This window comes from Marmota flaviventris, chromosome 19 (genome assembly GCF_047511675.1).
Source record: "Marmota flaviventris isolate mMarFla1 chromosome 19, mMarFla1.hap1, whole genome shotgun sequence".
Classification (NCBI taxonomy): Eukaryota; Metazoa; Chordata; class Mammalia; order Rodentia; family Sciuridae; genus Marmota; species Marmota flaviventris.
Genome location: NC_092516.1, coordinates 13,201,168 through 13,223,440, shown reverse-complemented (window position 1 = coordinate 13,223,440; position 22,273 = coordinate 13,201,168). Strand labels below are relative to the sequence as shown.

At 50.4% G+C, this 22,273-nt stretch overlaps 1 protein-coding gene across 3 annotated transcripts in view; it reads left to right on the top strand.

Annotated features, from left to right (window-relative positions):
• The first annotated feature begins 15,189 nt into the window (after positions 1-15,189).
• Syt17 (synaptotagmin 17) overlaps positions 15,190-22,273 on the top strand; it is a 60,105-nt gene continuing 53,021 nt past the window's right edge. The window contains exons 1-3 of one of the 3 annotated variants that reach the window (XM_071605269.1): positions 15,190-15,417; positions 18,956-18,973; positions 19,658-19,768. Coding sequence is in view for 2 of the 3 variants with exons in the window: in XM_071605268.1 (XP_071461369.1) it covers positions 18,872-18,973; positions 19,620-19,768 (251 nt within the window). In the remaining variant the exon portion in view is untranslated. Of the gene's footprint in view, positions 15,418-18,576; positions 18,974-19,619; positions 19,769-22,273 lie in introns of those variants that run through there. The other 2 variants (XM_027940883.2, XM_071605268.1) reach the window with 2 other exon arrangements.

Below are 22,273 nucleotides of genomic sequence, written 5' to 3'. Positions count from 1 at the left end.
TGTCCATGGGTGGGGCAGCCTGCTCTGATGTTCTAAGATCCTGAAAATCCCCTATCTCGGTTGGAACCAACATTGGGTCCACAATTCCCATCCTCTCCATAGCTCATGGTTTCCTCTCCCGAGATGTGACTACCAGGGGTGGCTCCACGGGGACAGCCCACTGGGGGGACTTCAGCCTCTACCATCTCCCAATTTCCATCAGCTCACCCATTCTTTAATATGGGCACTGGACACAATCATCTCCAAGTCCTCCCTCCTACCAGAGTCCCATCTCCAACTTCCTCCTGGGTGAAAACTCTGGAACTCCCTCTGCTGAGTAGCATGAACACTTCCTAAAATAGCTGAACGGGTTTGATTTGGAGAGAGCCCTTTCCTGAAAAGCACAAGGGCCACTTCCACCCTGGCCCCGGCTCCTGGTTGCTTTTGCAGGGGGTGGGGGTGGGGTAGCTCTGTAATTGGTGCGGTTTATCTCAGGCCCAGGAGCCCCAGGGCACTGTCAGGCCGTGTACTTTTAGAGTGGAACAGGCTATTGTCAGGACACAGGCAGATGTTTGATTTAATCGGCCATCCTTGATGTGCTCTGATTCTCTTCCCAGGCAGGACTGCAAAGAAAAAGAAAAGAAAGGAAGTGGGTGGTTTGCAGAAACTCCAATGGGTGGAGGAGATAAGAAGAACCTGGTGAAAAGACTTGGGCAACTCTGTGCCACACTCTGTCCTAGGTGTTCACGAAACAGGAAAATGTAGACTCCTTGCCCTTGCAGGGCTGGTGAGCTCAGGAGGAAACAGAAACAGACATACAAGCCAGTGCAAGGGCTAGCCCTGGCCAGACTGACGTAATTCAATATTCCCACGAACGTCTGGGATCTTGTTAACACGCAGATTCTGACTCCGCGGACTTGGGATGGAACCTGAGATTCTGCATCTCGCTCATGTTTTCAGGTGATGTTGATGCTGCTCTCCAAGGAGCCCTACTTTGATTAGCCAGGAGTCAGGCATTAACATCAGGGACCCTGGAGCCTGACAACCCCAGGCTCCAACCCTGGCTCCTCCACTTTCTGGCTGAGTGAGCTTGGGGAACCCCTCGGACCTCTCGAAGCCTGTTTCCACCTCTGTATAAGGAGGAGTCTGATTCCGATTTCATTGTGTTGTGCACAAGGTGTCCAATGAGACAATTCAGGTTTAGCCCTGAGCCTAATGCCCAGCACATAGTAAGTGCTCAACAAAAGGCAAAAACGGGTCTTGGTCTGGGCTCTTAAGAATTATTTGAGAATTCTGAAGCTAGTGCTATGGACATTCAAAGAAGGCTTCCCAGAGGTGGTGACCTGTGTGCTGAGCGATGCGGGACAGGAAGCATGCAGGGCAAGAGGACAGCGTGAGCAGATGTCTTACACCTGGCAGCATGCTGGGTATAATTGTTCTTGGGTGAAGCCTTGGCGTGACGTGGGCTTGGCAGAGGCTCAGCTCTAATGCTCCTCCTGTTTCTTACTCTCTCCTGCTGTCACTGTTGCCTGGAAGGGACATGTGCAGGAAAGTGCATGGAGCTGTTCTCTCCGATGTGGTAGCCACAGGTGGCCCACATGTGGAAACAATGATATTTTGGATATACTGGGTTAAAGAAAATACCTGGTAAAATAAAATATGCAAAAAGATTTAGTATTAAAATCGATTTCACTGTTCCTTTTTACTCTAATGGAAAAAATTTTAAAAGGAATATGCAGCTTGCATTATGATTCTGTTGTACAGCTCTTGTTTGGAGCACCTTTCTGCCCCTGATTGATTGCCTTGCTGGAGGTGGGGGCAGGGTCAGTGCTAAGGTCCCTTGAGGGCCCATGTCAGGCTGTGCTACCAGTAGCCAGAGTAGCCTGAGAGCAGCAAAGAGAACTGAGCATTGAGTTTGAGCAAGTACCACCAGATGGCCATTCAGATACTGGGTCAGTTAGCTACTGCTGCATAACAAATGATCCCATCCCCCAACTGCCTAAAATAGTAGCCACTCTTATTACTTATGTGCTTGCAAGATACCTGGATAGTTCTGCTGATCTAGAACTGGTCAGGATGATTTTGTTTTTAAATATATTTTTTGTTGTAGATGGACACACTACCTTTGTTTAATTTCTTTATTTTTATGCAGTGCTGAGAATTCGAACCCAGCGCCTCACACATGCCAGGCAAGTGGTTCACCACTGAGCTACAACCCCAGACCCCAGGCAGAGTTTGACTGGGCCGCTAATTTGATTGGTGTGTGACGGGGGCTTAGAAGTCAGCAATTTTTAAAAGCTCCCCAGGTGTCAGGATGGAGAATCATTGATTCAGGTCCTAGAACAGTGGTTCTCAAACTTGGGCATGTATCAGATCCCCTGAAGGCCTTAGGATGATAATACAGATTCCTGGGCTTCACCACCAGCAATCTGTATTATCATCCTAAGAGTTTCTGATTCAGAAAGATTGGTTTGGGTCCGAGAAATTTGCGGGTTTTTTTTTGTTTTTGTTTTTTTACAAGTTCCAAGGTGATGTTCCTGGCCTGGGGACACCCTTTGAGCCTCTTCTGTTAGTTTTGTTTCCTGGAGAAAGACACCTTTCAGTTGGAGGTGACGGAGTTGACACATTAACGAGGACGTTTCCTAAACCAGGGAGGGAAATTTCAGACCCAGATGAGAAGAATCACAAAGCACTCGGCTGGCTCAGCCCATCCACGTCCTTGATTCCAGCTTGACAGATTCAACCCAAGTCAGATCAAATATGTTGGGGGGAGTGGGATTGCATCTGACCTGAACATGCACAGATTTTTCTCCTTGTCAGTATTCCCCAAACAACACCGTCTAGCAGCGATCTACACAGCATTCCTATTGTATCAGGTGGCATAAGTCACCCAGAGATGATTTAAAATGTCCAGGAGAGTGTGCATAAGTAATGTGTCAACGCTATGGCATTTTAGACGAGGGACTTCATGATTCTTGAATTCTAGTATCTGTGGGAGTCCTGGAGCCAATCCCCCACGGATACTGAGGGACAACTACACATAAGGCCAAGTGGCTGTATAAGTGCTCCTGGAAATTTCACAGTTGTCATAAATTACACTGAACGGTCTTGGGGAACGCAGGTAACCTGTCCGAGCAAGAAAGAGTTTGAGCTCTCTAAGTCTTGGGTGGGGGGCTTGGCCGGAGGCTCAGATCTGGCAGATAAGGATCCCATTTAACGCTACATGGCAGGAAGTCAACTGCGGCTGTCCCTGAGAAGCTGGCTGAAGCTCGAGGAGGCCAGACCCATTCAGTAATGTCATGGGCACTCACTGAAGCAGCTTCTTTGGAGAAGGAGGGGGGCTCAGGGGAAGGGACAGTCTCTCTGTGGGCCATGTCACATCTATGGGAAAAACCTAGTGCCGCAGTCTGGCTGGGCACAATTCCCGAGCGGCTTGTCAAGCAGGAAGGAACTTTTAGAACGCACACCGCACCACAAGAGCTCTCCAGGAATTCCCTCAGAGCCCAGCTACCACCACCGGCTCTTCCAGCGAACACCTCAACCGGCACTCTGTCCGCTCTTGAGGCCGATTGGCTGGGTCGTGTGGGCGGAGCCAAAAGAGTCCCCCAATGAGCAGCTCCATGGTCTGAAAGGGCGGGGAAACAGCCCAATGAGCGTCACCGCAGAGGAGCCAATCCGCTGGAAGTTTGCTGGGGCCTCGGTGAGCCAATCAGCTGGAGGTTTGCTGGGGCCGCTTCCGCGGAGGCTCTTAACCTAGAGTTATTGGTTACACTTTCCCCAGTAGGAGAGGGGTCGAGGGGCCTGTGTTTGACTTCTGGATACCATCCCGTCTGAGATGGTGGTAGGGGGCCAGAACCCTTCTCCAGGGACGTCTGGTGGCCAGGGAAGCAAAACATGGCCTCCTAGTGAAGCCAACCCAGCCCCAGAGAGAACTCACTGTTAACTCAGGGTACCACCAGGAGGTGAGTCAGCTTTATAACAACTTGGAGGAGGAAATGGTCATTGGGGCTCATGGTTTCAGAGGTTCAGTCCATGGTGGGCTGGTCCCGCTCGTGGCAGAAGGCCACGGTGAAGGAAAGCAGCTCAGCTCCTGGTGGCCAGGAGGCAGAGAGAGAGGGAGAAAGGGGCTGCAGGGAAGATGCACCCTTCCAGGGCCCACCCCAGTGACCCATCTCCTCCAGCCATGCCCCACCCACTCACAGTTACCTCCCAACAAGTCTATTCAAACATGGCTGCCAAGGTTCCAGCTCTCACAACCCAATCCTTTCACCTCTGAACATTCCTGCATTGACACAGGAGCTTTGGGGGCAACACCTGGCATCCAAACCATAGCAACAGCTCTTCCCACCTCCCTCTCAGCTCTCTTCCTAACACCTGCTCTCCCTATTGCGATCCATTCCCTTCTCCAGCATTCAATGCATTCCCTGTGAAGTGACGCTGGGTCACCCAAAGCCCCGGCTGCTGGGCCAAGGGATGGGTATGTATCCTGTAGGCTTTGGGAGCCGTGGAAACATCTGCACTGAGCATTGCCATGACATGCATTCCTCGGACCCCAGACCCATAGAAACTTGTGCTCCATGCGCCTCACACAATAATTGATCCAATCAATGTTTTAGAAAGATCTGAAAAGTTTACCTTGTCTTTTCCAGTGCTCCGAAATCATCTCCAGCCTGTCCTATCTCTGCAGAATGGTCGACTCTTACCCTTACGGTTAGTGGCTCAGGTTTCCTTAATCTTAACTTGGAACCCACAGATACCTGTCAAGCAGGATTTGACACTGACTTACCAAAAGTATGTTGATTGGCCTACATTTTTTTTTTCCCGAATGATGACCTTCGAGGTTGATTAATTTAAGAGAATTTGAACATTGCATTGCAAGATACAGCTCAAGATAAAAATGTCTTTATCTGCCCTGTGTCTGGTATCCAGGACTCTGTGGGGTTAGGGATCAAGCATTGCTTCCTGTAGCAGAAACGGGGGACTCTACTCTGTCAGATCCGGATTCAGATCCTAGCCTTGCCACTGATTAGCTGTCTGATGTATTAACATCCCAGTTTTTTTTTTTTTCTTGAAGAATGGGGTAGCAATTCATTCCTGCCCCTGTGCCTCGCTTACAGGGTGCTTGTGAGAACCGGAAGGCATCTGTGCATATAAAACGGTAAGAGTCAAATAGTAAGGATCAATACATGGATATGGTTATTATTAAACTCCATCAAGTGGGGACAATCCTGGTGATGGGGACTCCATCACAGAAGCTACTCTCTTCATGGTCTTCAACCCCAGTCCCAGGAAGAATCCTGGGGCTGTTTCTGGGAAAGAGAAGCATAAATACCCATCATGAAGGAGACACGCTTTATGTATACAACTCTTCAAAAGGGCTTTGCAGAGCCCTCTAGCTGCAGAGATGTTTGGGTTTGAGTCTGTAGAGTGTGTGGGGTGGTGTGTGTGTGGGTGGGTTTTGTACTGTGGGATACTGGGTAACGGGGGCTGAGGGAGTGGAGCAAGAAAGGAGGGGACTGGATTCCACACTCAGAAAAGGACCTTACACTTGGTTTAAGTTGCTGCCTTCATTTTCTCAAAATTCTTAAATTTCATTTTGTACTGAATCCTGAACTTCTCAAGTACCTAGTCTTGTGAAAGGGGTTCAGCTGCTGTTCTGTCCACGTAGACCATAAAGTGACCACTTTTCCTCCCAGAATTCTTAGCACTTGTATGTCCCCTTGAGTTCAGAGAGCATTAAGCTGTGTATGGGGCTGGCTTTAAGAAGGGATCTGAATAAATAGTAGGCATATTCCCATGAGTGCCTGGGAAACGGTCACGTATGACCTGGGCTGCCCTTCCTAAGACATTTGGACTCATAATGGCTTTTCTGCACATGGGAATAATATAAAAAAAAAAAAACCCTGACGTGTCTGTCTCATCACCTTATTTCCTTTATGGGAACTGCCCTTCTCTTGTTCCATATGTTTCTAGTGGGGCTGCAAATCACGGAGCACTGCACCCCCAGCTGTAGGCATGTGACCCAGGCTAGGCCAATCATAGTGCTCCATCCCCCTCCATCCTTGCACCTGCCATTGACTAGAGTGGGGGATTATGTGACCTCTGATCACCTTTGATTGCATCCAAATGGAAATTGCAGGCCACCAAAGAGACAGGCTAATCAGAGAATTTCACTCTGCCTCCATCTGCCGAAGTGACAATATAAGATTTTACCGCCTGCTCCTGTTCCCTCTGTGAGTGTGGCTTTGGTTAGTTGCTCTGTTGGGCGGTGATCCCTAGAGCTGGTGCATTTTTCAGGGACAAGGTCAGACAACAAAGGCTTTGTGGTCTTGACCAAAAAAAACCATCTCAAAGGATCAGAACATCACGATCCCTTTTACTGGCTTACACAGGTCAAAAATCAGACCAATCTAATGTATGAATTCATTTGGTATAAACTTGATTTATATTATTTTGGAACACTGATAGGTGCTTCTTGTTGATCTTTTATAGAAACACCTGTAAAAACAGGAATCATGATTTTCCCAACAGAATTTGATGGCAGAACCTTTAGACATGGAGAAAAAAAAATTAGCAAGGGATTTTAATTTTATTTCTTTTTTAAAACAACTTTGTTGACGTATGATTTACAAATCATCAAAATAATCAATTTTAATTATGCAACTCGATGATTCCTAGTAATTCACTGAGTCATGAAACCCTGGTCACAACACAGCTTCTGGACATGTCTTGTCACTTTCCAAAATCTACATTGATTGCCCATTCCCTCCCCTGGCCCAGGAAACCACTGATCTATTCTGTGTCTCTCTGGCTTTTCCTATTCTGGATGCTTCACATAAATGGAGTCATATAATATGAGTTTTTTCCTTTCTCACTTCTTTCACTTAATGTTTTGGAGGTTATGCATGGTGCAGCTTGTATCAGTGTTTGTTCATTTTTGGTGCAGAGACGTAGTCTATTGTATGGCTGTACTGCATTCGTTTATCCATTCTTCCACTGATGGATATTTGGACTGTATCCACTTTTTGGTAATGATGAATAATGAACATTTGCAAAGAATCTTCCTGCAACTCTTTAGACAGCGCAGACTTCTTCTCGACAACAGAGAAACTGACTCTTTCTTGGACTAAAACTTAGGCCTTGGTGAGCTTACCCTGAAAACAAGAGATAATGTGTTAACACTCAGCTCCATTTCCTGAGAAGGCAAAATGGTTATGGGGAGGTCAGACAGTCTCAGGCTCTACTCTAGACTTCCCAGATTTCCCTTCACAAGGAGCCACGACACCCAAGTGGGGTTAGTGGGTCCTTCCTTGGACGGATGTATATGGATGTCTGGGAAAATCCCTCTTCTCGTTGGGATTACTGTGCTGAGGAGATGTAACATTGACACACTGTGGTGCCACTGTCTACTTCTGTGGAGGGAGACTGTCAGCCCCATTTATTCCTTCTACCCTATTACTGAGGCTTTCTGTAATCTGGGCACTGTCCTAGGAGTTAAGGGACACAGTCTTGACATAAACAGACAAAACACTTGTACACTCACGGAGCTTATCCTAGTTGGGGAGATAGACCATGGATAATACGAAAAAAAAAAGATATATTTCATGGTACTATGTATTATAGAGACAAATTAAGCAAGGAAAGGCAGTAGGGATACCCTGAGAAAGGACAGAATAGGTATTCTAAAGAGAAAGAGAAGAACAGATTGGGAAGGTGACATTTGAGCAAACCAGAAAGACAAATAGTGTATCCCTTATCTGAAATGCTTACAACCAGAAATGTTCTGGGTTCCAGATTGTCCTGGGTTTGGAATATTTGTATATATCTCTGTATATAATGATAGATCTTGGGGATGGGATTCAAGTCCAAATGTGCAATTCATTTGTTTGCTACACACCTTAACCATACAAATAGCCCAAAGATAATTTCATGTATTTTTAGCGCACTTGTGTTTTGATTGTGACCTCTCACAGGGGAGTGTGGATTTTCAGGAGTGGAATTTTCCACTTGTGCTATCACACTGGTGCTCAAAAAGTTTCAGATTTTGGAACATTTCAGATTTTAGATTTTTTTAAAAATAGTTTTTAGTTGTCCATGGACACAATACCTTTATTTATTTATCTTTCCGTGGTGCTGAGGATCGAACTAGTGCCTCCCCCATGCTAGTTGAGTGATCTACCACTGAGAACAGCATCTGTTATCTCATAACTTCTGGGAGTCGAGAATTGGGGTGTGGCTGAGGCAGATCCTCTCTCTGCCCTGATCCTTTGTGTGCTTCCTATGGAAGTGGGATGAGCCCTGTGGTGTGTGTGCAGGGGTAAATGTCTGCATTCTAGATTTTTTTTTTTTTTAATTTTCAAATGGTGGTGACCTGTTTGTGGACCAGCTACATTGGTATCTGGGTTAGTCAGCTATAACTGTAACAAAGTACCTGAGATAATGAACTTAAAAAGACAAAAACTTGGGGCTGGGGTCGTGGCTCACACGTGCCAGGCAAGCACTCTACCACTGAGCCATGACCCCAGCCCCAAGTTTTTGTCTTTTTAAGTTCAGCATAACATGGCAGAAGTACATGTCATGGCCAACGAGGCAAGAAAAGGAAGAGAAAGAGGTCCCATAATCTGCCCAAGGACCTAAGGACCTCCCACTAGAGCAGCCCTCTTAAAGGTCCTACTACATTTCAGTAGCGCCACCCTAGGAACAAAGCCTGGAATGCACAGATCTTTGAGGACATTCAGCATCCAAAGTGGAGCAGCATCGCTTACAGCTTGTTAGAAATTCAGGCTCTCAGGCCCTGCCTGGGAGACCTGCTCAGTCAGAAACTGGCATTGACCAAGATCCCAGGTGAGGAATACACAGTGCTTCTCACACATCAGTTAGCATCAGAATCTTCTGGAGGGCTTGCTGAAACACAGCTTGCTGGTCCCCACCCCCAGAGTTTCTGATTCAGTCAGTGTGGGTGGGATCTGCGACTGCATTTCCAACAAGGTCCCAGAAGTTGCAGCAGCTGCTGGTCCAGGGACCATACTTTGAGAACCACTGGTCCACAGTGCACCAGGTGCTGGGGATCGGCATGAGTAAGATGACATCCCTTCTCAAAGATGCTCCCAGCCTCAGGTCCTCCTCTCTGCCTCTGGGGAAGATGACACATCAGATCCAAAGCTGCTTTTCTTGTCATAAATCCTAGGAAAGCAGATTTTATATGCTACCCCTTGAAACTACATCAGTGCTGTCATGTTTATGCCTAACCTGGCACGGGCTCCTCTTTCTGCAGTAAAACCCATCTCTGTTCCTCTTAGCGATAGCCGAGAGAGGGGGAACAGGTGGTCACCAGCTTCCTGCTAATAACCCTTCATGTTTGCAGCCTGTTATTAAAATCGCCCTCAGATTTTCCTTCTTGAAGACTACATAATTAGCTACCCTTTTCTGAATCATGGGGTGGAGAGGCTTTGGCTGGCTGTAGCTACCAGCCTCAGTCAAGGGCATATGGAGTGGAAATTCCTGAACCAGTGTGGGGGCTGGAGGGAGCATGGGGTGGGGGAGTCAGAGCTAGACTGTCAGCCTTCTGCATCTAAGCAAGAGCCTCAGGAGTGAAGCCAGCAGACAGCATGCAAGATGAACAGCCGTCTGAGAGGATGCAGGCACCAGCTGGAAGTCGAGCCGCACGGGTGAGTGGAGCATCTTCAGGACCCATGGGTACCAATAGGCCCATCCCCACCCCCCCTGCCATTTCCCACCCTGACGCCCTGAAGCCAGTGGAACACCACCATGGGGCAGCCTGGCTGGCAGTGAGCATCCTCCTAGGTAGAAAGTGTGTGAACATCACAGAGATGATATCGAAAAGGCAAAGGTCAAGGTTAAACTTCAGACCACCTGCACGGGCATCTCCTGGGAAGCAGATCCTCAGGCTCCGCCCCTCAATCTGTTGCATCAGAATCTCTGGGTAAGGAATCTGAGAATAGGGAGTTGAACAGGTCATTTGTCTCCTCCCCTCCCCCCTCCCCCTTCTATGCACAATCTTGTCTGTGTGTTTGACGTGGCTCTCTCTTCTCAATCTTATCCATGCACAAAGAAGGAACGGAGCTCAGGGTAAACGAAGAACTTAGCACAGTGACAAGTCATCCTACCAACTTGTCTGTGTCATGCGTACATGTTTTGAAACTAAAAAAAAAATAGTAACAGCTTACATTTATCGAGCATCTCCTTGGTGGTGGTCCCAGTGCTAGGGGCACTAAGTATAGATTGGCTGTATACATTTATCCAGTGGACCCCTCAATTCTACAAAAGAGTGGCTGTTGCCAACCCATTTCCTGGGGAGCAAGGTGAGGCTCATGGAAGGAGAAATACGTCAGAGGTCCCACCGCTGGCAAGTGGCGGGCAGCCAGACTTGGACCCATGTCACCTCCATGTCACCCCTTCTTCCTCCATGACATGCTTTTCCCCTTCCAACTATAAAATAAAGCAGATTAAATGTTATGCATTCGGGGAAAGAGACAGAGAACCACAGAGAAATGCTGGCGTGACAGCATTTCAAAGGCAATCTTCTCATCTGCTGTACCTCCCACCCCAGCCCTGGTAGGAGAACATTAGATCCATTCTGCAGATGAGGAAAACCGAGGCTCACAGAGGTGACCTGGTTTGCTGGAGGTCACAGGTGGGTGGAGGTCACAGGCTAGATCTATTGCTATCCAACCAGGCCACCCCTGGTGAGGATGGAGATGAAAGGCCCTGACACCCACACAGGGCAGCCTGGGCTCCAGGGCTCATACTTAACTGGGGGCCGCCCTTTCTATTTCAGACTAGCTATTTAATTACTCTGGAGCCCTCCTACTTCCCTGACAGCCAGAAACACTGCCCAGGGTTATGGGAACAGCTAAAACAGGACCTGGATGGCACGTTTGGGAATCTTATAATTAAAACTGACTTCAAAGACAAGTGCCGTTAAGCCCGGATGGCAGAAATAGAAAGTCACCTAACCAGAATCTGCGTGACCCAAATGGATGCCAGTGATTGGTTTTTACCAGTTTGGGGCCCTTCTTAATTACAGTAGGTATTCTGAAGTCCGCAGTTTCCATTCCCACCTCTGACCACTTTCTGAAGAGTCTTAAAGAGAAGACCATTATTAGGAGCCGGTGTCTCCCACATCCAGGGCTGGGTGCTCAAGAGGAAAAGCGAGAAGGCGGGTTGGTTTTAGCAGCTGAAGATGGATGAGTCCAGAAGTGCCCACCGGAGGGCACTGGTGGAGAAGCCACCAGTGCAGGTGATTGACAGGGTTAGGGTTCGGGTTCGGGTTGGGGTTAGCTCTGAGTGTCCTTCTGTGCTGGGAAGGGGTGAATTCCAGAACCATCTATTTTGCCCACTGGACACTGCCCAGGTGTTCCACGGTTGCCTCATCGTGGGCACAATGTTTCCATCTCCCAGCATCGTTTCTTAGAGAGCCAGCCGCTCCCGGCCTCTGCACGGTCCTTGCAGGATTGCGGCTTACTGTGCCCACGTATCTCTGGTCACCTGTCTGGGCTCCTGCAGAGTACAGGGTCTTCTGGACACAGCAGGCATGTGACCTGAGCAGGACCAGAAGTTCTCCGTAAGAGATGATGTCAAATCTCTCTTCCTCTGGAGCACAAACTATAAAAATATAAACTTAAGACCATTTTTTTCAGCCATGGGAAGCAAATCTACTCTAGGAAAAAAAAAATTTAACATTTACGAGGAGGCAGTGAAGAGATGAGATCTACCTAGAAAGAGCCTTATGACTTTGACAGCATCCCTAATTCCAGCTGTGCCTGGAGGATTTGCCCTTTGGATTTCCCAGTTAATGAGCCCATAGATTATTATTTTTGCTCAAGCTGGGTCAATTGGGTTTCTCTAAGGAACTCTAGAAAATATCTGAGACTCAAAATATCCAATAGGAAAGCTCTCGTCCCTCTCCCCTCCACCCTGGCCTGCCGTCCACCCCTCCCCAGGTCACCTCATTACTGCCATGGGTTCATGGCCATTGTCTTTGTTCAGCCCACCTCGCTTCTTCTCTGAATTGTTAAAACAGCCTCCCACCGGCCTCCCTGACTCTGGGCTTTTCTCCTGCAGCAAAAAGACAGCCAGGTAGACATGCATACCCCTGCCCCCAATCTTTCCAATCACGTTCCTCCTCTACATACAGTTCCATGGGGTACCGGAACCACCCCAGCCAGAGAAGGACTTGCAGTTCCCAGTCTCCCCTGGAAGATTTTAGGAGCTCTTAACCCTTTCTGTGCCATGGGACCCTTGGCAGATAGTGGAAGCCTGTAAATTGCATCTCCCAATAATTTTTCAAAGCATAGACTACATAGGATGATAATGAAATTAGTTGCACATACAGTTGTCAAAGTATCTAAACAATTTTAAATATGGTACTATATGAGCTTTTTTTTTTTTTTCTTTTTTTGGTATGAGGGATTGAACCCAGAGGCACTTAACCACTGAGCCACATCGCCAGCCCTTTTTATTTCTTATTTTGAGATAGGGTCTTGCTAAGTTGCTGAGGCTGGCTTTGAACTTGCAATCTTCCTCTCTTGGCCTCCCAACTCACTGGGATTACAGGCGTGTGCCACCGCGCCCAGCTATATGTGTTTTTTGTTGTTGTTGTTGTTAACACATTAAATAGAAAGCCCTAGTGGTGAGACTAATAACTATTGTAATTTTCAAACAGGAAAGAAAGCCCTAGTGGTGAGACTAATAACTATTGTAATTTTCAAACAGGAAAGGGTATAAATGAAATTTCAAGTTATTTGTAACAACTTTTAATGTCGATGTGAACATACATGATTTTTGTGGGTGACAAAGTCCCAGCTAAGGGCTCACATTGTTTTAATTTGTTGCTGGCATTTGTAAGGGAAAGAAATATTAAGTTTCAAGTAGAGGTTGGTGGCACTGGAGATATGATTGGGATTCTTTCTAAGTTCAGGGACCCTGAAGAGATATTTCCACAAACCCCCTCCCCCAATTAAGCACCACTAAGCTCTAGAATAATCTCATCTTCAGTTCTTTGGGACTCAATTGAATGCCATCCCTTTAAGAAGCCTTATGACCCTCATCAAACTAGGTTGGGTCCCTCCTATGTAAAAGTCCCCTGGGCCTCTCTTTATCACACCACGTGTTGCGTGTAATTCTGTGCATTTGTCAATACCTGCACTGGGGGCTTCTCCACCAACATTTGCATAGCTCTTCCCTTAGGGGAGGGGAGCTTGGTTTTCCCATTTTCAGATCTTAAGAGATTAAGGTATTAAATTAACTCTAAGTGTTCTCACCCTTCCCCCAAGGTCAGGTGTTATGAGACAGCAGGATGCAGAGAATGGGGGACAAACTCAAGTACACCCTATCTGGATTTGAACCCCAGGCCCTGGACGCTGTTATACACCCTGGGAAGGTCACTTCACCTCTTTGCCCCTCCTTTTTTTTTGCGATCATTTGAAGAGTGGGATGGTAAGGGCACCTACCTCCTGCTAATCAGAGAATTAAGATAGAATTTGTGGGAAAAGCTGGAAACAGTGCCTGGCATTGTTCAAAGGCTAGCTGGCAACTCCTCCACCTCCTTGGTGTCCCCACAAGGCACACCAGTCCCCTAGGCATCCTTCTTTGGCTCAGTCCACCCCCCAAACACTTCATTACCTCCGCGTTCGCTCCATCAGTGCTGGGGAAACATGGCCAGGTGGCTAAGAACAGTGTGAAAGACCAGGGCCTACAACACCAGCTGTCAGGCCCCCGGTGAGCAGCTTTACTTCTCTGTCCCTCAGTCTCCCCCATCTGTAATTTGGGGATCATTGCAGCACCCGTTCCAGAAGCAATGTCAGCAGCAATAGCAAAACTTGGGGCTGGGGAAATAGCTCAGTTGGTAGACTGCTAGAGTGTCTCGCATGCCCAAGGCCCTGGGTTCCATCCAGCAACACCCCCCCCCCCAAAAAAAAAAAAAAAAAAAAAAAAACCAACAACCTCAAAAAACCTCGCTCTCTACTTACTACACTCAGGCTTGTGCTAGAGGAACTCAGGTGAGCAAAGGTGCTCGAGGATGACATAGAAATGCCCAGGAAGCGTTGGCTTTATGCCCGCCGGATTAGGAGCGCACAGCATGTTCCATGTGCTGTGCTACAAACTAAACATATCATGCTCAAAATCCACACCAGCTGGCTTTTTACACAAAATAAATACACATATGTGTATTGCATGCTTCATTACTTCCGCGTTCACTTTCTCACTTACTCCCACAAAACAGTCCTGGAGGACAAGCAGGACAGAGATTTTATCCCCAGAGGCGCTGGGAGATTAAAATTAAAAGGCTGAAAAGCTGGAGACCAGCAACAGGAGACAGCTGGTCCTTTAAAGAGGCGAACCAGCGGAGGGCTATGTTTCGATTCAAATTCCTCGATGCAGAGCCACACCGAGCTCTGTGGCCTTGGGCTGGGGGGGGCACCTTGGGCCGGGAGATTAGCTGAGGCCTTCGGGTCCAGGCGCCTCAGCCACGATCTCGGGCGGTGGACACGCCCCGGGGCGCACGCTGGCGGGCTCGGTTTGCGGGCGGGCTGAAGCGCGCAGGAGCCGGGCACGACGCTGGGTGGCGCTGCTGTGCCGCCCCGCGCTAGACCTGTTGCGTCCAGGGCGCGACTCGGGCAGGTTTAGGTACCGGGGCGCTCCGCTCTCTCCGCGCGCCCCCTGGAGCCCCGGCCACGGCACCGCCCTTGGGGCTCCCTGCGCCCACCTTTAGCTCAGGGCTCCCACTCATTTAGCCTCTGCCTGTTTCGCCGTAACCGTTCTAGGCGCGTCGGGTGGGGAGGGAATAAAGTTTTTCCAAGCGGGTTTGGGGAGAGGGCTGGATGGAGGACCCTCCCAGCTCCGGAACCCAGGGCGGGCTAGGCTGTACACTCCGACCTTCGCGGCCACCCCCGGAGCGCCGCTTACGGGTGGTGCCAACGCTGGGGCCCGCCGGATGGGCTGACCTGGGCGCCGCCCCCGCCACCCCCTTCCCCAGCCCGGTCCCCTCCCCCGCCTCCCGCGAGCTCCGGCCCCGGCGTCTCCGGCCCCGCCCGCGCCGGGGTCGCTGCAGTCCCCGCGGCTGCCCCGGGCTCCCTCCCAGGCGGCCCGGCCTTACTCCAGCCTGGGAGCGCCTCGGGGGGAGCGCGGGACAGCCAGGGAGGCCGCGGCGGGGGCCCCGGGTGCCGAGCTCTGCGATCCGGGGAGGCGGCCCGACTCCGAGAGCCGGAACGCAGGGGAGGCAAGGACGGGGCGGCCGGCGGAGGGGCGGGCGTCGCTCATCAGCCACGCCAGTCACGTCTGGGGCCACCGGCTGCCTTCTCCTTCCTTTCCCCCTTGCTTTCTCCCCCCGCCCCTGTCGGCGAGGGCAAAGTGGCGGTGGCGGCGCCATGCCCGGGCCGGAGTGAGTGCGCGCGGGCGAAGATGGCGTACATCCAGGTAGGGCTGAGGCGGGGGCGCGGGCCGCCGGGGGCAGCGCCCTCCGGCTGGGCGCGCGCCGAGGGGAGGGCACGCGGCCAGGCTCCCACAAACTTGCCTCGAGAAAAAAGGGTGCCCGAGCGCAGGCGACCCGTGCGGCAGCGGCGGTGCGCCCCGGGAAAAGAACAGGGGACCCCGGGACCCCGGGATGGAGGGCCCTCGTGGGCTCTGCCTGCGCGCCCTCGCCTCCCCGGGAGGGAATGGGGGTGGGGCGGACCCCCCCCCGCCCGCCTGTCCTCCCCCTGGCACCCCACCCCAGGGGAGGGGCCGCGGAGAGGGCGGCCCGGGGCGCGCCAGCCACCCGGCCCGCCAGCTGCCGTTGCCGTGGTGACGGCTCCGGCTAATTGGCCGGCGGAGCGAGCTTGAGGCAGCTGTTCCGGCCAGGAGGGACAAGGACGTCGTCTCTCCCGGGCACTGAGTACTGAGGGGTGGGGGACATAGAGGCCAGAGCGCATTGGCGAAGGTGAAGGAGCTGGGCACTTTAGCTCGTTGCATTGGGGTCTGGGAGTTTGGACCCTCCCCCCTTCACCTTGAAGAAGCTCCCCCAGGAGCCCATGGGGTGAAATAATCTCCAAGCACCTTTTTGGCAGGTGGGGTGGGGATGAGCTGGGCTGAGAGACGTTTCTCCTCTGCAAAGAGAGAAGTGGCGACAGGTCAATGCCAAGGTCACACAGTCAGACTGGCTGTCAGACCCATGGAGCTGCTGCCTTCGGGAGCTGGCTCCTCCGCCTGAGCCTGGCAGTAAAGCCAACGCTTACCCCTCCCCGGGCCTCATCTTATCCCCTCAGCCCAGGCTGGGGGCTGCTGGCTCACGCATTCCTTCTTCTTGTCCCCAGACCCAAGGACTCTGTGGTCTGTCACCTGGCAGAGACTCCCCACTCCTTTTTGAGGCTAAGAATCCCTGGATTGGCTTCCTTTTCGTGGAATCCCTAGGTCCTCATTTCAAGTTCAACGAAGGTCATATTTACTATGTGCTGAATGTTGTCCGGAGACTGTTCACTCGTCACTGGACAAATGCTTGGGTGACCACCCCCTGTGCTGAGGACACAGCAGCACAGTCCCTGCCCCTCTGGATGCACAATCTACTGAAAAATGAACCTTAAAACAAGCCTTTGGGGGCTTTTAATGACTACCTGCAGCCCAGAAATTAATGCTTGCCCAAGGCCACCCAGCTGCTCAGGGGTCCAGGTGGGATCTAAAATGCCCATTGGGGATAGTATGGGAGGTAACCTTCAGCATCTCACGTGAGGGCTCCTGATACCGACTTTTCCTTACAGAACAAGTTGGTGAACTTCTGTGAAGTGCCAGAAAGTTAATATTTTTTTTTCTTGGAGGCTCACATGCTCCTTGTCAAAGCTCTTCAAGTCTGTCTGGGTAAAGCAGCCACCGCAGTCCTTGAGTGGGCGTGGCTGTGTTCCAATAAAACTAATTGTTTGGGACATTGAAATTTAAATTTCAGACATTTTGCACAAGTCCATAAGGAGTAACCTACTTTGGACTCCCCCCCCCCCCCAGCCATTTAAAATATACCAATCCATTTTAGCTGGAGGGCTGTAGAGAGAAGCAGGCTCTGTGGCCAGCGCTGACCTTGGAGTCTTACCTGCCCGCCTCTGTTTAGACTAGCTGGGTTCTCCTTCCCTTACCTTCTGGTCTCAATCAGTTCTCCATTGCTGACCACCCATGAGCCCAGGGCCCCCAGTGTGAGGAAGAGTCAGCAATCCAGAGGACCTCTCCTCCCTTGACCCTTTCATGGTTCTTTTTGCTCCACGGCACTCATCTTGCTCCTGGGCTTTGATAAAACTGTGCATCCTCAGCAGGGGCACACAGTGGCCTTGGGTCTGGTCATCATGGTTTTATAGATGGTTCCCTCTTGACCAGCCTATGCCCAGGGAACGAGAGAATGGACATGGGACTTTGTAAATAAACATCACTTTATTCCAAACAAAGTTGAAGCACTTTCACCTGTAAACCCTGCCAGGTGATAGATTCCTGCTGATCCGTGTACTTCTGTGTATGTGCCAGGACAATACCTGGGGCCTGGGCAATCAATCACCTTGTTCTCATAAGACACAGAAAGAGTGCATTTTATTTTGCAGCCAGGCAGTACCCAAGCTTTTTCAAAGTCCATGTCCCATCTCAACAGCACCCCTTTAAGTAGGGAGTGGCCTTTCTACTAAACAAAAGAAGCAACAGGTTCAGAGAGGCTCCCTGCCTTGCTCAAGTCACATGGCCAGTCAGTGGGGCAGGGCCAGGATTGGTACTCCCCCACCCGGCTCCTTTGGGTGCACCTTCAGATATTGTTCTGTGTGTGGTTTGAGTTTGGGGTTTGGGGGAGTATGTTGGAGTCTTTCCCAAGCTGCAGTTCATCTCTGGCAGCTTCAAGGATTCTGAACTTTTCATGAGCCATGTATGACCTATACTGTTATTAATTGTTTTTTCTATAAATGGACTTTTTTTAACTTCAAAAAATCATGTGAAGAGGAAACTTTATGTCAAGTACCCTAATAGGAAACCGGGATCACGTGGTGGTGGATGCAGAAAGTAACTGGAAAGCGACTCTGTATCATTCCCTGCTAGCGGGGTAGGTGGACCTGGGGCTCAGAGCTGGGCTCACCTTCCTTTGTTTCAGAGGGAAGGTGGGTGTGATCCAGGGTCAGAAAGATGTTAATATGTCCATGGGAGAAACGGAGACCTTCTCCCTGCTTGCAAGAGACCCCCCCCAAAAGATGATAACATCTCCCTCTTGATTTCAAAGTTCTGAGCTGGGCACCCCAGTGCATCTCGGGAGGCATCCTGGGCTGGGCTGCAGGCCCCTGAGCTTCCTGGTTTACTCGGCCCATTTGAAAGTCATTAGCAAGAGGGTGGGGGAGTCTGCGCCTTGAGAACCTGTGAGAAGAAGACGGGGTGTGTGTGGGGGGGCCACCCCCACCCCCCGCCTCCTGAGGACCTGATTGCAGCTTCCTGTCCAACTCCCCCAATTAGTGGGTGGTCATATAAAACTCTGCACATCACTATTGGAGCAGAATTGGAAGGTAGGGCCTCCGGCAGGGCGTGGGCTCCAAGTGACATCCATTCGGTGCCTGCCTGCACGCTAGCTCATCATGTCCTTTTGGGGTGGCTTCGTGGCTATTTCTGTATAGGAAGGTTTGCGAGTCCCCTGGAGTCTGGCTGTGCTGGATAGCATGACTCTCTATCCACCCGCTCTGATTCATAACAGCATACGGTGCAAACCCAATCGAAATGCTCAAGTTGCCCATTCATTCGGTGTTGGCTAATCAGGAGGCTACCAGCAGTCCTGAGCATAGCAACACCTTGTTAGAAACTCCTCTCCCTTCCCAGGATGGTAAGTGGAAGATGCAGGGTGCCTTCCAGGTGACGTGCTTCTCTCTCTCTCTCTCTCTTTTTTTTTTGGAATATGGCTAAACTGGTCTCTCTCTCTCTCTTCCAACCCTCACCTCCTCCCGCCCCTGGGCTTCGGTGTGGATCTCTAAAAGGGCAGCTGGAACCACTGAACGAGGTGGGTTAATTCGATGATGTGTTGGGTCTGGTTTTCTCATCAAGAAGGGCTTGTCTCTCGTTTTGGAGTGTCATGTGGGGCTTCGGGGACGTTGACGATTCAGTAATAACTGGCTGTGGACCAGGGGCACCCCGTTTCCCCCGCCTTTTGACTGAAAGGCAATCCCCGTGTCAGAGGAAGCACTAATAGCAAGACAGATGTCCCTCCCTACCCCGGCTCATTCCGCTTGACTCTCCCGGTTCACTTTCGAGATCATTGGGGGAAAAAAAGAAAACAATTTTTTTTGCTTCTTTGCTTTGCAAGAAGAGAGTAAGACTCATCGGTGTTGGGAGAACCTATTGTCTAGCCCTCACGGGGTTCTAGAAAACACTCAAAGGCCAACCAAGAAAGATGCTCCCAGACACTAGGAAAGAAATACCTGCAAATGTGTGTGGCTGGCTGTCAGCGCCTTGGGCGCGCGGATGTTGGCCGTCTCTGTGCCGCGGTGGGTAAACAGAGATGGAAAACATCTTGCTCTCCGGGCTCCGCTTCCGAGTCATGCTCCTGTCTTTGTTTCCCGCCGGGGATCGGCTGCTTGTAATTTTGGGTGTTGTTTCTCCCCTCCCTCTCCCCCCTCGCCCGCTGCCCACCTCCCCCGGGGCCTCAGGGTTTTCTTTCTAGAATCTCTGATCTGCTGATGTGTAGATGGAGCTGCCGGCACTGCTGTCAGAAGTGCTACGAGTCCAGCTGCTGCCAGTCAAGTGAGGATGAAGTGGAAATCCTGGGGCCTTTCCCAGCGCAGACTCCTCCCTGGCTGTAAGTACCACCTGAGAGTCGGGTCCGGGCCACCGGAGAGAGATTGATTCTGGGGTGTGAGGCTCCGTGGGGCATCTCGGCTGCTGGTGGGGATGTGTCCTGAACCCCTTGTTTTGTTTGGCAAGCTGGGTCCCGCCGGCTGGCCCGTGGGGTAGCTGTAGTTCCGCTGGTTTCACACGGGGCTTCTGAGATGGGTGATGGCCTCCCAGTGCTGATGGTGGGGCACTTTGGATCCCGGGGAGTGATATTCCGAGAGGAACAGAGATCTGTGCACGTTGGCATGCTTCAAAGGGTGACCGCAGTCTAAGGGTCTGCATCCCAGACAAGTTGTCCTGACTCTCTGCACTTTAGTACATGCTCAATAAATATTTTTTGCACAAAGGGGTAGATGGATGAATAAGCAATTGCCTTTTTTTTTTCTTTGCTGGTCCAAACCAGAATTTCAGAAACAAGGAAGCAGGAAAGTACCTCCGGCTCCATCCAGTCCTCCAACGCTGTTTATGTTCTCGCTAGCTATCTTTCATTTTATTTCTAATTCGCTTTCCTCCCGCGCCTGCATACAACATCTCCATCTGCCAGTCGCTCAGATATTTTGGGAACGCAGTTTTGAAGCTTCTCAGCCACGTGTCTGGTCCCACCCCTGGGGCTGGGAGAGGGACATGGTCAGAGAGTCTGGGTAAAGGCCAGGAGGAAGGGCCTGCAAATCATCAAGTGCAGCTCCTCGGGCCGGGGAGGAGCCCCAGAAAAGAGAGAGAGGTGGTACCAGTCCCCACAGCCCTGGGGCATGTACCCTGTACTGTCCGAGCTGAGTCCCTGGGCTGAGATTCCAGAAGCTTCTGATGCCCGGCTTTCCCTGCAAGATGGGGATCATGCCTCAGTCTTCTCATTTTCTCTCCTTAGAAGCAAACTTTAGCCAGGTGCAGTGGCCCACACCTGTAATCCCAGAGACTCGGGAGGCTGAGGCAGGAGGATCGCAAGTTTGAGGCCAGCCTCAGCAACTTAGTGAGACCCTGTCTCAAGATTAAAAAAAACAAAAAGGACTGAGGAGGTGGCTCAGTGGTTATGCGCCCCTGAGTTCAATCCTGGGTACCAAAAACAAAAACAGAAAAGCAAGTACCAGATCTTTCCACAGCAGAGTGGCTCTCTGTCAGACTGTGTGAGTTCAAATCCTATTTCTACAGTCATTTTCTAGTACTGTGAATTGGGCAAGTTACTTAAAAAAAAAATCACTCTGTGCCTCAGTTTCCCATCTGTAAAACAGGATGATAAGATAGAGGCATCTCCTAGTGCTGAGATTAATTGCAGGAATAAATGAATTCCCGTATGGAAAAGTACTTGATGCCTGGCCACACCTTGTAGATCAGGAATGGGATTCTTTTTACTGTACTTTGGTCTTGGTTTCCTCCTCTGGAAAGTGGAATAGTAAAAGAATTTACAGGATTGTGACCGAGGGTAAGTGAGAGGTGCATACCGCACGCTCAGCACCGTAGTATGAGCTCTGTAAGAACTGGCTTCTGCCATTACTAGCTGTGGATAGAGAGCCTTGACACTGGGGTCAAGGTGCTGAGGATCTCTTCCATTATCTGTGGGCAGCCCGAGTCCTCTGAGTGTGTCTGAAGTTGAGACGTTGGTGAAAGCAACTCATTCATCGAGAAGTAATTCCCACCTTGCGGCAGCTTCTGTGGCAGACACTGGCTCAGCCCATCTGGTCTCATTAAAACTCTGCTTGCAAGAGGGCGGACACTGGCAAGACAGGGAATTGTGCCTGTCTTGTCCATTTAAAAAAAAAAAAAAAACCAGTTTAACCTACAGGTGGAAAAGGAATCCCGGAAGTGCCAGCCATCCATTTGAAAAGTGACTGTCAGTTTTTTGGTAGTTACTTCCTGAGTACACACAGAGCTGGGGTCCTGTTATCATGCTGGGGGATTTTGGATTTCATAGAGGACCTAAGTCAGGTGGGGAAGTCCAGTTGCCCCCATGCGTTGTGCATTCACACCCTGCACACCGTATGGGACAGCCCCGCAGAGGGTCTTGTTATGGATAGTCTGTGGATGAGGGCTTCAGGCATGGCTGGATCCAGTAGCTCACGTGATATCGTTTCTTTCTTCTGTTTCTTTTTTGAATGGGCCTGCTCTCCCCACATGCTAGCACTAGACTTACCTTCTATTGTCTTTGTAGCAAGAAAAAAAAAATACAAAGAAACCCAAACTAGGAGAGACTCACTGGCCTGGCTTATGTCCTGGGTCAGTCACTTGACCTAGCCCTTCCCTTGGAGGAATGATGCTTTAGAATCATTCTGGGTCGCCTGCCCACCCCAGAGCCACCATCACACAGGAGCTAAGCTGGGGCATCGAGGACTGGCGACTGTTTCCCGTCAGGAGCCGGAGGGTGAATATTTAACCGAGGGGCCATATGGCAACCTCTTCCCTCTCCTGCAGCTGTGTGATAGCAGCCTTGATAAGACAGAACTGAGGGACATGGCTGCAATCCAGTGACACACCATTC